This window comes from Torulaspora globosa, chromosome 3 (genome assembly GCF_014133895.1).
Source record: "Torulaspora globosa chromosome 3, complete sequence".
In the NCBI taxonomy this organism is placed as follows: domain Eukaryota; kingdom Fungi; phylum Ascomycota; class Saccharomycetes; order Saccharomycetales; family Saccharomycetaceae; genus Torulaspora; species Torulaspora globosa.
The window spans coordinates 486,026-499,981 of record NC_050729.1 but is presented as its reverse complement, the minus strand read 5'-3'; the positions used below and the strand labels follow the sequence as shown (position 1 = coordinate 499,981).

Genomic DNA, 13,956 nt, shown 5'->3' with positions numbered 1-13,956 from the left:
AGTCCCATAGCCTTCAAGATTGTTATCGTATTCAAGTAACGATCCGAGTTCGATCTCGGGAGAAGAATACGCTTCTTTCCTAGAATTGTAATTTGAACAAAAGCCAATGGATACTAAGATCAGTTAAGGACTTCGGGAGATGTCTTTTTTCGATAGCATTCGCCAGAAGGCATCGTTTCGTGACATCCTGGCAGAGCATTTCACTTCATCCTTAACAAGAGATGAGAAGTTTAGGTTAGAATACAGACTTCCAGCAGAAGAGCATATCATAGATGATACAAACGCAGATGTGTCCTTTATTAGTGCATTTGGTGCTGCAAAGAGCCAGAAGAAACAGGAGGTGGTTGGGGAACAAGCAATGGCTTACGTCTACTCCGGAAGACTTTTCCTGACACCGCATTATTTGGTCTTCCGGGATGCCTTTGACAGATCCTCCTGTGTGATGATAGTGAATTTGTCTACGGTTAAACGTGTTGAAAGAGCGCCATCTTCTGCTTATGCATTTTCTCTGATCGTGACGTTATACTCTGGATCACAAATGCTCATCCAGTTTATAGGACTACGCTACAGGTCAGAGCAATTTTGTGATCACTTGAAGCACAGATTGAGAGAAAATATACCAAACGCTAAGGAATTGCCCAAATTCCTGTCGACCTGCTACTCAGAGTTTCTTCTTAGGAAGAACCTTCTAGGAACGAAAGAAATAGCGGGCCCAGGTGCTGGGTTAGGCCAGATCTTCAAATTTCCTGGAAATCCCACGTTAGAGAAGGAAAAGGCGAGGTTGAGATTGTGGTTCAATTATTTCAAGGAGAATGGAGAGAACCTGGCCATAGTTAAGAATCATGAGTTTCAAAAATTGATAAGAATTGGTTTACCTAACAGGATGAGGGGCGAGATCTGGGAGCTTTGCTCCGGCTCCATGTACATGAGGCAAGCCAACCCTGGAGTGTACCAATCTGTCTTGAAAGAAAACGCAGGTAGGGTTTCTCAGGCAGTCGAAGAGATCGAAAAAGATCTGAAAAGATCTTTACCGGAATATTCGGCTTACCAGACAGAAAAAGGTATCGAGCGGCTAAGGAATGTCCTCACTGCCTATTCGTGGAAGAACCCTGATGTAGGATATTGTCAAGCAATGAATATCGTTGTCGCTGGATTGCTTATCTTCATGACGGAAGAACAGGCATTTTGGTGTCTTTCAACTTTATGTGAAACATTTGTCCCCGGCTACTATTCGAAGACAATGTATGGGACTCTATTGGACCAGAAAGTTTTCGAATCTCTCGTTGAAGAGAAAATGCCCGCACTTTGGAAGCACATTGTGGAGCACGATATCCAACTTTCCGTTGTCTCATTACCCTGGTTTTTATCTCTATTCTTTACTTCGATGCCACTAGAATATGCATTCAGAATCATGGATATCTTCTTCATGAATGGCTCAAAAACGTTGTTTCAGGTCGCCTTGGCCGTTTTGAAGGTAAATGGTGATGATCTCTTGCAAACCGAGGATGACGGAATGTTTATCGCCATACTGAAGAACTATTTCCAAACTCTAAATCATAGTGCTCATCTGGAATCCAGCGATATCAGATACAGGCAAATAACGAAGTTTCAGGAGTTGTTAGTGACTGCTTTTAAGGAATTCAGCGTTATAGAGGAGTCTTTAGTTGCTCAAGAAAGAAGCAGGCACCAGAAAGGGATTCTACAGAACATCGAGACCTTTGTCAAACGTACCCAACTTCGTCACATGCCAAGGACGTTTAATCTGTCCGAAGAACAGTTGTCGAACATCTATGATATATTCTATCAAAGCATAGAGAGTCATAAGATCAGTATGGGGACTGGCTCTTCAAACATGAACTTCGAAATTTTTGTTCAATTTATGGGTAAAATATGTGATTGGTGCAAATCAGGTAACGCTGAAGACGATTCTAGCTTCCGGGAACAGAAGAAAGACTTTCTAAGAAGGCTATTTAAGAGCTGGGACTCGAGCAAAATAGGCGAACTAACATTGAATGATGTTGTCTCTGGGCTAGACAAGCTGCTGTCGCGAGATTTACTCGAGTCGGTGAATTACTTCTTCTCTCTGTATGATGAGGATGGAGATGGTCAGTTGCAACGTGAAGAAGTGCTTAAGATATCAGAGGGCTTGCTGTTTTTGACCGAGCCGTGGAAATCTAGCACGCTCGTTGATCTTTTGACTAAAAAATCTATTGAGGATGACATCGCAGAAAAGATAGTGAAGGAGAATAAAGCCTCTATGACGATAGATCAGCTGAAGCTCCCTTCAGGTGTAACCATCGATGAAGAAAAATACAAGTCCGAGCAAACTGAACGGTACTTGAAGGCGGCTAGCTGTTTCCTGCAAAGAGCTTTCGAGTACGCCCAGCCTTTAGACATTGCTGAAGAGATCAATCTAATCGATCTATCTGATGATGAGTCGTCAGAATCCACAAAGCAGAAGAAGCAAGAGTCAATACGAGCCAACGCTGCCTTGGATCCTACCCATCCGACAGTTATAGATCTGGCAACATTCAGAATGATTATCTTGGCTGATGAAACCTACGAGCTCTTTTTCGCTGTAACCTTTAGACATTCCATACACGTTGATCATCGCATTAATCTGTCCGACGCAAAGAGTAATGCATTGAGAAATATGTTTGACAATATTATTGCTGATGGAAGAAGAGTCGCTGAACAAGTCCGCCGGCGGGTGGATTCTGCTGCCACCAGGAGTTCCGTCGAAAGCAGCATGACTTCCACGGCTCCAGGCCTTGTTGATAAAGAGGACAAGTCGGAAGACCTTGAAGACTTGAACTCTTACCACGCCAGCGAACACGAAGAGTTACTCAACAATGCATGGCTCGGTGAAATGGAAGTTGGCGACCGCAAAGTTGAGCAACCAATGACTATGTTGCCTCTTTCATCCAGCCCGGCAGCTGAACAAAAGGATCTCATCGAATTCGAGACCTAAGATATGAGAACGATCAGCATACACTTGGCAGTAGACTGTCGTTCTCTTCGGATACGAATTGGGTAGAAATTTTTGGGTAGATGCATTTACAAAAGCATAACTTTGTCACTCGTAGAACGTAGCTAGCTTGACAAGAAGTTCTTGACCGATTACAGGCCTCTAAGCTCTCAATTGAGAATAGATGGTATCTCTAGTAACTAGTTGATGATATCGAGACGCGTCAGCGCTCGATTAGGGCTAGCTAGAGGTTCTGTTAGAGATCTTTGATAGCTATCTTTTTTCGACGTGTAATAAGATCCACGGTGCTTACTTCTTAAGCAACTAAAGCTACTTAATCCATTGCTCGAGAAGAGGTTAAGTGCCAATCTCAGACCTACCGGTGTTGGAAAGGATGTTTAGGTTCACTGCTAGCAGTTCATTTACTTCATCATGTGGAAAACAGTTCTTCTTGAGCAATTCAATACATATCCAAAGCAAACCTCTAAGGGCCTCCATACTGGGATCGAGGACGTTGTTGGCTGGAGTTCAAAAGCTGAGTAAAATATCGATTCCGAATACAGCTACAAGATTCTTCTCACAGAATGGACAGGTCAAAGCAAGATGGGGCGATGCATTTGGTCGGAGTGCTGGCGAGCGTTACGCCAGATTGAATCGATTTCAGATATATCAGGGCAATCAAGGCGGCAGAAAGAATAGCATCGGGCAATTGACAATAATTGGACTCTCAGTGATGGGTGGTGTTTTCTTCCTATCTCCCTACGTCTTCCAGTACATTCCGCCGTTCACTTACTTTAGACACAACCCATCGCACCTGGTTTATGGGCTTCTGGGGATCAATGCTGCTGTGTTTGGCTTGTGGCAACTGCCCAAGTACTGGAGATTCTTACAGAGATATATGCTACTTGAGAAAGATCACATTTACAGCAAATGGTCCTTGGTGGGAAGTGCATTTTCGCATCAAGAGTTCTGGCACCTCGGTATGAACATGCTGGCATTGTGGTCGTTTGGTACTTCGCTAGCCTCCATCCTAGGCGCTTCAAACTTCTTCTCTCTCTACATGAATAGTGCCCTAGCCGGTTCGCTGTTTTCGCTGTGGTATCCTCGGATAGCGCGCCTGGCAATGACAGGTCCCAGTCTGGGTGCTAGTGGAGCGCTGTTTGGCGTCTTTGGCTGTTTCTCATACCTGTTCCCGCACGCAAAAATCTTGTTGTTTGTATTTCCCATTCCAGGTGGTGCCTGGATAGCCTTCCTTGCGGCCACCGCCTGGAATGCCGCCGGCTCTGTCTTTCGGTGGGGTTCCTTCGATTATGCTGCACACCTGGGTGGATCTTTGATCGGTGTCCTCTATGGCTGGTACATCGGTGAGGTAGCTAAGAAGCAAAGAGAAAAGCGTTTGCAGGCGCTTTCCAGCTGGTTTTGATATCCAGGTTTCCTGCTGTAAATAATATTAAAGGAAAAAATGTTGCTAATTCCTGTTGTGCATCAACCCTTCTCGTAATACGAAGCACCTATTCTGTTTCATTTTTGCCAGACCAGTGCTGTCCCAGCCTCCTTCCACTTCGCCAAGCTCCGGATTCGCCGTCTGAGTGGCTATCTTATCCAGCAAGTCCTCATAGTTGAGTGGCGCCACCTCACGGGGCATGAGACGTGCCTTGCTTTCGTCCATTGACGCTTCTTTCTCCAGTGGAATCCTATGCAATTTATCGATAAACGAGAGCTGCTTCCCAAGCCTATGTTGAATTCTTTCAATGTCATTTCCCTCAAGCGATAAACCAGACAATTTCAGCAGTTTTCTGACAGTATTTTCACTGGGTCGTTCCAAAGCTGCGTTTTGCGAATCTGACAGATAATCGTCCACGGACCAGGTCTCTTTGGACAAGTATTCCCCAAGCTCCTCGGCAGACTTGAATTTCTCGCCAACCCACGCTTTCGCCGCGTACGAACGGCAGGTAACTCGAGCAAACCCTGCTCCAGCCCTCATTTTGCTCAACATCGCCACTGCAAACGCTCACACTCTACTGCAATTGGTGTAACTATCGCATTTGATGATTCTTGGTTAAAGATTGGTGAACTTTGAAGGTCTTCGTGCGATGTGATATGGTGAAAAATTTGGATGCTCGAAAATTTTGCAAGAATCGATGAGATGAGATGAGATGCGCTGCGATGAGATGGTCAAAGGCCAGCTGTCTGATTCATTGAAGATCAATTGATAGTTTAGTGAGGTGTGGAAGCAAAGATTATTGAAGGATGAGAATTAAAAAGAAGAACACTAGCGGTAATGCTAGAAATTTCATGACAAGATCTCAAGCTGTCAGGAAACTGCAGGTTTCTTTGGCTGATTTCAGAAGACTATGTATCTTCAAAGGGATCTATCCTAGAGAACCAAGGAATAAGAAGAAGGCTAATAAGGGATCAACAGCTCCAACCACTTTTTACTATGCAAAGGATATTCAGTATCTGATGCATGAACCTGTGCTTGCCAAGTTCAGAGAGCACAAGACTTTTGCTAAGAAGCTGACCAAGGCGTTGGGCAAGGGTCAGGTGTCGTCAGCGAAGAAATTGGAAGAGAATAGAAGCAGTTATAAGCTGGATCACATCATTAAAGAGCGTTATCCCAGCTTTCCCGACGCGGTTAGAGATATTGATGATGCGCTGAACATGCTGTTCTTGTTTGCAAATCTGCCAGCCACTGATCAGGTATCTTCTAGCATTACCAGAGAGGCGCAGGCGATCTGCAATCAATGGTTGGCCTTTGTTGCAAAGGAACGTTTAGTGAGGAAGGTGTTTGTCTCGATCAAGGGTGTGTACTACCAGGCCGATATCCGAGGAGAAGAAGTCAGATGGTTGGTTCCGTTCAAATTTCCTGAGAACATTCCAAGCGACATTGATTTCAGGATCATGCTTACTTTCTTGGAGTTTTACTCTACGCTATTGCATTTCGTTCTATTCAAACTGTACACCGATAGTGGATTGGTCTACCCGCCTACTTTAGACACCGAAAAGGACAAGATAATAAGCGGGCTTTCCTCGTACATACTAGAGTCGCAAGAGAAGAAAAACTCACTTGTGGCGGCTCAGGCTGATTCTAAGTCGACCGCTGAGGCGAAGACCTTGGATTCGGCCACACTGAAGTCAGCACTAGATTTGGACAACGCCAACCAGGAGGAGGAAACAGAAGAAGCTGCCGACGACGGCGAAACCGTCGAGTCTGCAGAGTTAGATGCATTCCAAGATAACAATAAGAATAAAGGGGACATTTTGCAGCAGCCTGCCGAATTCAATTCACCAGTCTCTACATTGTTTTCCAATTTTGTGTTCTACGTTGGTAGAGAAGTTCCCATGGATATTGTTGAGTTTCTCATTCTCTCCTGCGGTGGTACTGCTATTAGTGAGGCATGTTTGGATCAGCTCGAACAGAGCAAAGATATTGACCTTTCGAAAGTAACTCATCAGCTCGTTGATAGACCAGTGCTGAAGAGCAAGGTTCCTGGCAGAACGTATATTCAGCCTCAGTGGGTTTTCGACTGTATTAACAAAGGTGAACTACTTCCCGCAAACATTTACCTGCCAGGCGAAACTTTACCACCACATTTGAGTCCATGGGGTGACAGCGTTGGTTACAATCCGGACGAAGAAGATGATGGTGAAGAGGAAGAAGAAGAAAGCGAGGGTGAGGAAGCTACTGAGGACCTGGCCAATGAAGAACAAGCCGAATTAGAACCAGAAGAGTCCGAAGATGAGGAGCTTGCAGCCCAAAAGGAACTTGAACTGGAAGCACAGGGCATCGCATTCTCAGAAGCCGCAAAGGAAACTTCTAAGCCAAAGAGCAAGAAGAGGAAGAACGTTTCTGAGGAGGACGAGGAGAAGAAGTTGAAGATGATCATGATGAGCAACAAACAGCGTAAACTTTACAAAAAGATGAAATATTCCAATGAGAAGAAGGAAGAGAAAGTCAATGAGCTGAAAAAGAAGAGGAAACAAATATCGAAGACCAAGGACAAATTACAGAAGCTAGAGGAGAAATGATCAAATACTTCAGGATATAGCTTATTATCATATGTACATTACTTTGAGAGCATTCTTCGACTCTGTTCATAGATTGTCGTTCAAATAATCCAATCTTGAATCCATAGCCTTTCTATCGGGGATTGACAAGTCAATGTAGCCTTGCAAGTCTTTTCGTAACGCCACAAGGGTATTTTCGGCTTGATTAATACGTTCGATGTCGGTTCCTCTACTGACGTTAATGAATGCCTTTATGAGATAACCACCTTTAGTCATCTGGCGCTTCTTTTCCACGTCCCATATTTTCTGTACCACTAACATTAGGTCGTTCTTCATGTGGAACTTTACGCCGACTGTAAGGAACTTATAGCTCTCTATGTAACCCAATTCCTTGAGAAATTTGGACAACGATGAGTCTTGCCCAGCCACTGAGAGTATAACAGACTCCGATATCGTTTGCACTGAGACTTTTCGGTTACCGCCTGCTGCCGGTATATCAGAGATGCTCAAAGCCCATGGTGAATTGGTTGATTGAGCATTGGGCTTCTCATTAACGGATTCTGCTGCTTCTTCGAGCAGTAAAGTGACAGAAGCCGGTTCAACCGGTAGATCTTTATCCGCAAGGTCCTTCAGTAAAGCATATGACGACGCCGAGCCCTTCTCGGCTCCGAGCAGCACATGAAGTGGTACTTCCCTGCTCAGTTTTATCCTATTGAGTTCTACTAGCTGGTTCTTAGAGTTTGCCCGCTCAATATCGTAAGCTTCGTTAGGTTTCCATACTCTGGATAGATTACCGAACAGAACCGGCGGATTTCCAGACATGATGGTCATTGTGGAGATAAATAGTTCAAATGAATCATCATCAATGGAGTGGAATAAGCTCAACTGATGTACCATGACGGTTCCCTCTGCGTTGTGTCCGTCAATCAGTGTGCAATTTTTCAGTTTGACAACTTAAGGTTTAGTTGTTGCTTAAAGCCACTGGTTTGGCGATCAAGCTAGAGATATCATACCGTTGGTAACCGTTCAGACGTGATGGCAGTTGATGTTCCTCGTACGGTGATTCAAAAGCTGATGTTCTTCACCGTGGCCATGGTTGCACTACCATTGCTTACTTTCTTCGGGGTACAACAGTACACAAGCAACACCTTGGTAAGTGGTGGGTTAGCGGCCGCAATGGCCAATGTTGTGTTGATAGGCTACGTGGTTGTAGCATTTTCTGAGGACACCAGCCAGCTTGAAGAGACTAAGAAGGAGAAATGAAATGCACTCTACAGGCATGTTTACATCGCCAAGTTTATATCTGTGTATATATTGGCATACGATGATATGCTTGATCTATTTTGTTTTCTTCAATGGGTTCGTGGACCTCTCTAAGGCACCGTAGCTGATCTCCATGCTGCTCATCCAAGAGATCGCGACGACCAGGATCGCGAGCAGCAGCAGGGACACAATCAAGCACATAATCAGGCCTTCGGTCCAAATGGTACTCAAGGCACCGTCATCTCCCTCTCCAGGTTTCTCTTTCTCCTGCTCGACCTTTGCCCTTTCTGTGCTGCGGTCCGAAGCAGTAGAACGATGTAAGTTAGCAGTCCGTGCAACGTTCAGCACAACTTTCTCGATACCATCGATAGAGTCCGCCAAAAACAGGTAAGCGGACTCCATGAACTCGTCCACACTTCCCAACTCGTAGTTCGATCTATCAAAATTGAACAGAACCACAGATTTTCCTTTGAGATCGTAGTTGTAAAGCAACTCAGATGCCGATAACGTTAAATCGCCCAAATTGAAAACTTCACTCTCGGCATCCGTATATAGCTCATCGAAAGAAAAGTCCTCCTGGTAGGCGTTGCCAGATTCCAAAAAGCCGGCCAAGTATGGCGCGTGTCCCTCATCTAGCTTCCATGCCTCCACGATTGGGTAATCTGTGAAGCGGAAAATCACTATCGGAGCCTCCTCATTGGCTTGAGATATTAGTTCACTGACGCTACTCACATCTGCATTGTTTTCAGATCTCAAGGAAACGTAAGACGTACTGGCAACCACTTGTGATACGATCTGCAGCACAACAGCCGCGGCCAAAGCGAGACTTCGACCAACCATGATTAGCAAAGCCTATTGAATACCTTCAGATCTCCAACGAGCCGTTCAAATCAAGCCGTTGATACGCTTCGAAGGTATCCATTAAAGAGTTGATGGTCCCCTTGGCTAATGGCTGTAAAACTGTCAAATTCGTAAGACACGATCTGTATAACCAACGCTCTTATCCATCAAGAGCCCTTTCATGGATAAGTAGGCCCAGGTTCTTATAAAGCCAGTTAGCTTCCAATGGCAGATTGACCGTGCGTGGCATTGAGTTCTCTTTTGCTCCCATCGGTTATAGACCCTAGCGCAGAGCGGCACCGTTGTTGCAATACAGGATGGTACCCCGGATAAACAAGTCAAACACTTGTTTAATTGTGTTGCAATTACTAGCGTTCTCTACAGGGTTTTGGCCATACCGGCGCGTGCCGCATTGCCGATCACTCCTAATCTTCTAGCAGTAGCGATAGTTCTGTTACCCAGTTCCTTAGATAGCCACGTCGTATGAGGTTAAGTTCATGTTTAGTCCAGACCGCCTCGAGAAGTGGTACTGGCATGGGCATCACGTCGTAGGCGCGAAGTAGAGCGTGCAATTGCCACCCGAACAAGCCTGCCACTGTCAGGTTGACGAATATCGAAGCGGCTGCGAGTCCTTAGTGCTATGCCTGGCGGATTTCCTTACTGTGTTTAGATCAATAAACTAAATACGAAGTGGATTTCAACGCGGTTAATTGGCGCCTTATAAACCTTTCAAGCTGGGTATGACTTCTCAATCGTGGAAGGACTTCATTAGGAGACGCCAATTATATGTAATCGTCGGTCCATGAACGTCCAACCATAATTCTCAGACCTTTTACAAATAAGCTCATAGATACTTGTGCGGCTGCCAAAGGTTATTCTTTCAACAGCTTACAAAGGTACTCTGGCCGAGTGGTTTAAGGCGCCAGGTCGAGGTCCTGGTCTCTTCGGAGGCGCGAGTTCGAATCTCGCGGGTATCATACTTTTTTTCAATGCCAAACTAAAGATCAAAGCTAGATGGTCCATTTTGATCATCTTGTCGATTTAGAATTGTTTGCCTAGACTACTGCGAGTAATACGGCAGTGCTTTATCAGCTGTTGTAGTTGCAAAAAGACTCTGTGCTGCGGATCAAAGCGTGATGTCTCTGCAAGCCATCAAATTCGACAGAAGCAGGCCCGATGCCGTTGATGTGAAGGTTCTGGATCAACTACTGCTTCCCTACACTACCAAGTATATTCCTATCCGCACTATCGATGATGGTTATTCCGTGATAAAGACTATGCAGGTCAGAGGCGCACCGGCGATCGCCATTGTGGGAACCCTGTCTGTTTTGACCGAGGTGCAGCTCCTGCAGTTGGAGAGTTTCGCTCGGAATCAATGGTTCTATGATCTGAGTAATTGGGAAGCCGTGCGTTGTAAGCTTCTGGAGCGGATCACATTCCTCTTGAGTAGCAGACCAACTGCCGTCAACCTTTACAACTCCGTTAAAGATATTCGTCAGATCGTCAGCCGTTCGCCAGATATCAAGGTGCTAGGCCGTGAACTGTTCAGGTACAGCTGCCAGCTCATCGACCAAGATCTGGCAAATAACATGAAGATGGGCGATAATGGAGCTTCTTTTTTATTAGAAGGTCTGCAAAAGGACGGCTTTGAAGAAGATTTTGCAGTGCTGACCATCTGTAACACTGGCTCGCTAGCCACCTCGGGCTACGGAACTGCCCTGGGTGTCATTCGCTCTCTGTGGGAGAAATCTCAACAAGCCTCGCCATCCAGTAGTGCCAATAAAAAAGCCAGGGTGTCACCACGCACTCCCAGATTGAAGCACGTATTCCCACTGGAGACTAGGCCATATAACCAGGGCTCACGGTTGACTGCGTACGAACTTGTCCACGATAAAATTCCCACCACTTTGATCACGGACAGCTCCATTGCGTACAGAATCAAGACAAGTCCATTGCCCGTCAAGGCGGCATTTGTGGGTGCCGATAGGATCGTTCGCAATGGCGATACTGCCAACAAGATTGGTACCTATCAGCTGGCCATCGTCTGCAAACAGTTCGGCGTCAAGTTCTTCGTGGTGGCTCCCAAGACTACTATCGATAATGTGACTGAAACCGGCGATGGCATAATCGTAGAGCAAAGAAAACCCAATGAATTCAGGCTCGTCACGGGTACTGCAATTGATGGAAACAGCGAGCAGCCTATTCTATCTGCGACGTCTGAACCGCAATCTGCCAAGGTTGGAATAGCACCACCAAATGTCGATGTTTGGAATCCTGCCTTCGATGTCACCCCACATGAGCTCATCGACGGCATTGTTACTGAGGAAGGAGTTTTTACCAAGGGCAACGATGGAAAATTCCATCTGGACCAGTTATTTTGAGTAAGTAAGTCATACCAGAAAATCATGAGTAGAGGTTAAAAAGCTCAAAATGTAGTACCATTTACTCATAAAGGTAGCTCTGTAGAAGGTAGCATTTTGGAAAAAATAATAAGAACTCCTCATAGGGGGCTCGAACCCCTGACATTTCGGTTATCCTTGATTTAAGCAACGCTTAAAAGCCGAACGCTCTACCAACTGAGCTAACAAGGATGAGTTCTCTATTTAGTTTTTTTCTTAAAAACTAATATACGGCAAGATAAGTTCAGATTCCTTCCCCCCTTGAGAGGCGCCCCTGCGGTCCAGCTGCTTTGATAGAAATCTGAAACTTGTTGCTTGTAGTTCATTTCTACGGCACACGCTTGTTAGGTTTTGGAACGCCGATGATCTACGTTCGACGGATCGGGAAATACCTGAGATCATGAGACGTACCGAAAGGGTAACAGGTAAACAATGTTGCCCAATTAGTATAAACATCAACACAAACTCGAACTCGAACTCGAGATTCTTTGTGTAATAACGCTAGTGTTGAAGAATATGATTCAGTAGGGCTCCCACGTCGTTGAATCTTTCTATTCCCAGTTCTATACCGCTGGAATCGCTCCTCCTCTGTCTGAGAGATTAAAAATTGTGTTCTTCGAGCTGGCGTTACTACCGGCGTTCATAATCGAGAGACCTCAAAGCAATTACGCCCTGAAAAGTCTTTAGAGCTGGTAATTGTATCTGAACCTATTGCGGGAAAAGAGAAACAAACGCTACTCCTACATTTTTCCTCTGCTTGAGGATTATTTTGTTGATTGTTTCTTTAAAACTTGGGCAATCGATTAGAATCTAAGTGTTTTGTATCATTGAAGCACACAAGGCTTCTTTACGATATCTTCCATTTCTTCGGTGTCAGATTGTCGTGCCCGTCTGCTGATTTCGGTTTGCCTTCTCGTTGATTGTCAAGAATAGTCTGGGCTGAACTTAAAGAGTCAACTGGTTTGTCTTTTATTCCTCAGTCATTCTATTCATGTCTTCGTCATCAGAAAATATCGAGAACACACAGAATGATAGATCGGTTAGGATATCCCGCAATGCTCCACGTCCAGCGTTGAACAACGTCACTAATACCATCGTGTCGCAACAGAATACCGCACAGCAGACCTCGATTAGAAGCCTGAAAAATGCCCTGGCCAAGAGGGAGGGCAGTCGGATCCCACAATACAACAAGGACTCATTTGTTCGGTCTATCTTATCCAGCGGAAAGAGCTTGACAAACAAATCAGAAAACTTTAACGACGTTAGCTCGTCGTCTTCAGGTTCCAATACTTCTCTGGGCAAATTGAGCACTTCCTTGACTTCGGAAAATAAAGAGAATCAGGCTCCACTTCCGTATGCTGCTAATGCTAGAAGCTTACCTTCTATCGAAGAAGAGGCTCGAGATAAAAATCACGAAAAGGATCTATTGCCAGAATCACAGTCGTCTTTAAGCAGTAGCGATATCAAATCAGAAATAGAGGGTCCTCCCAGCAGGATATCTGCAAGGACATTTGATGCTGGGAAGAAGAGGCCAATTTCTACTGTTGTGGAGCAAGATGTGCCCAAGAAGTTCAAAGTATGTGGCGAAGATGGACAAGAAGAATACGAATGGGAGGACTTAGATGCTGAGGACTCAAATGATCCCTTTATGGTAAGCGAATACGTCAACGACATTTTCGATTATTTGAGTCATCTGGAAGTTGTGACATTACCAAGAGAAGAGGACCTCTACAAGCATAGAAATATACGTCAGAATAGAGATATTCTTGTCAACTGGCTGGTTAAAATCCATAATAAATTTGGTTTACTGCCGGAGACATTGTACTTGGCGATTAATACCATGGATCGGTTTTTGTGTAAGGAATTGGTGCAGTTGGACAAACTCCAATTGGTTGGGACGTCCTGCCTATTCATTGCATCCAAGTATGAAGAAGTTTACTCCCCTAGTATTAAGCATTTCGCCTCTGAGACAGATGGCGCATGCACTGAGGAAGAAATCAAAGAGGGAGAGAAATTCATACTGAAGACATTGGGTTTTAACTTAAATTACCCAAATCCAATGAACTTTTTGAGAAGAATTTCCAAAGCAGACGATTACGATATACAGTCACGAACACTTGCGAAATTTCTTCTTGAGATTTCTTTGGTAGACTTCAGATTCGTTGGGATACTACCGTCACTTTGCGCAGCCGCCGCAATGTTTCTGTCAAGGAAAATGTTGGGTAAAGGGAAATGGGACGGTAACTTGACCCATTACAGTGGCGGATATACCAAGGCTCAACTGGCTCCTGTATGCCATATGATAATGGATTATTTGGTGAGCCCCATAGTGCATGATGAATTCCATAGGAAATATCAATCCAGGCGTTTCATGAAAGCTTCAATAATATCTGTTCAATGGGCACTAAAGGTGAGGAAAAACGGGTACGATATAATGACATTGCATGAATAGAGCAGGTATGATCAACTGCATTTCAA

General features: G+C 44.8%; 9 protein-coding genes and 2 non-coding genes across 11 annotated transcripts; 7 read left to right on the top strand and 4 right to left on the bottom strand.

Moving 5' to 3' along the window:
* Positions 1-139: 139 nt before the first annotated feature.
* On the top strand, positions 140-2,971 carry MDR1 (GTPase-activating protein MDR1; the record flags this gene model as incomplete). The annotated part of the gene is made up of 1 exon (XM_037282866.1): positions 140-2,971. One exon carries the CDS (start codon positions 140-142, stop codon positions 2,969-2,971), a length of 2,832 nt encoding a protein of 943 aa, XP_037138761.1.
* Positions 2,972-3,362: 391 nt separating this feature from the next.
* PCP1 (rhomboid protease PCP1) lies at positions 3,363-4,391 on the top strand (the record flags this gene model as incomplete). The annotated part of the gene is made up of 1 exon (XM_037282865.1): positions 3,363-4,391. The coding sequence occupies one exon, from the start codon at positions 3,363-3,365 to the stop codon at positions 4,389-4,391; it is 1,029 nt and encodes a 342-aa protein (XP_037138760.1).
* Positions 4,392-4,436: 45 nt separating this feature from the next.
* GTF1 (glutamyl-tRNA(Gln) amidotransferase subunit F) lies at positions 4,437-4,964 on the bottom strand (the record flags this gene model as incomplete). The annotated part of the gene is made up of 1 exon (XM_037282864.1): positions 4,437-4,964. One exon carries the CDS (start codon positions 4,962-4,964, stop codon positions 4,437-4,439), a length of 528 nt encoding a protein of 175 aa, XP_037138759.1.
* A 254-nt stretch (positions 4,965-5,218) lies between these two features.
* On the top strand, positions 5,219-6,997 carry NOP7 (mRNA-binding ribosome synthesis protein NOP7; the record flags this gene model as incomplete). Its single annotated transcript, XM_037282863.1, has 1 exon — positions 5,219-6,997. One exon carries the CDS (start codon positions 5,219-5,221, stop codon positions 6,995-6,997), a length of 1,779 nt encoding a protein of 592 aa, XP_037138758.1.
* A 66-nt stretch (positions 6,998-7,063) lies between these two features.
* SRB5 (Srb5p) lies at positions 7,064-7,873 on the bottom strand (the record flags this gene model as incomplete). The annotated part of the gene is made up of 1 exon (XM_037282862.1): positions 7,064-7,873. One exon carries the CDS (start codon positions 7,871-7,873, stop codon positions 7,064-7,066), a length of 810 nt encoding a protein of 269 aa, XP_037138757.1.
* Positions 7,874-8,011: 138 nt separating this feature from the next.
* VMA21 (Vma21p) lies at positions 8,012-8,239 on the top strand (the record flags this gene model as incomplete). The annotated part of the gene is made up of 1 exon (XM_037282861.1): positions 8,012-8,239. The coding sequence occupies one exon, from the start codon at positions 8,012-8,014 to the stop codon at positions 8,237-8,239; it is 228 nt and encodes a 75-aa protein (XP_037138756.1).
* A 75-nt stretch (positions 8,240-8,314) lies between these two features.
* On the bottom strand, positions 8,315-9,079 carry VOA1 (Voa1p; the record flags this gene model as incomplete). Its single annotated transcript, XM_037282860.1, has 1 exon — positions 8,315-9,079. One exon carries the CDS (start codon positions 9,077-9,079, stop codon positions 8,315-8,317), a length of 765 nt encoding a protein of 254 aa, XP_037138755.1.
* An 895-nt stretch (positions 9,080-9,974) lies between these two features.
* HG536_0Ctrna5L lies at positions 9,975-10,056 on the top strand. The gene has a single exon. It is a non-coding gene; the product is annotated as a tRNA-Leu (tRNA).
* Positions 10,057-10,215: 159 nt separating this feature from the next.
* On the top strand, positions 10,216-11,460 carry MRI1 (S-methyl-5-thioribose-1-phosphate isomerase MRI1; the record flags this gene model as incomplete). The annotated part of the gene is made up of 1 exon (XM_037282859.1): positions 10,216-11,460. One exon carries the CDS (start codon positions 10,216-10,218, stop codon positions 11,458-11,460), a length of 1,245 nt encoding a protein of 414 aa, XP_037138754.1.
* Positions 11,461-11,575: 115 nt separating this feature from the next.
* HG536_0Ctrna5K lies at positions 11,576-11,670 on the bottom strand. The gene is made up of 2 exons: positions 11,633-11,670; positions 11,576-11,612 (listed from the first exon to the last, which is right to left on the bottom strand). It is a non-coding gene; the product is annotated as a tRNA-Lys (tRNA).
* Positions 11,671-12,469: 799 nt separating this feature from the next.
* HG536_0C02470 (cyclin family protein) lies at positions 12,470-13,930 on the top strand (the record flags this gene model as incomplete). The annotated part of the gene is made up of 1 exon (XM_037282858.1): positions 12,470-13,930. The coding sequence occupies one exon, from the start codon at positions 12,470-12,472 to the stop codon at positions 13,928-13,930; it is 1,461 nt and encodes a 486-aa protein (XP_037138753.1).
* Between the last annotated feature and the right edge of the window lie 26 nt (positions 13,931-13,956).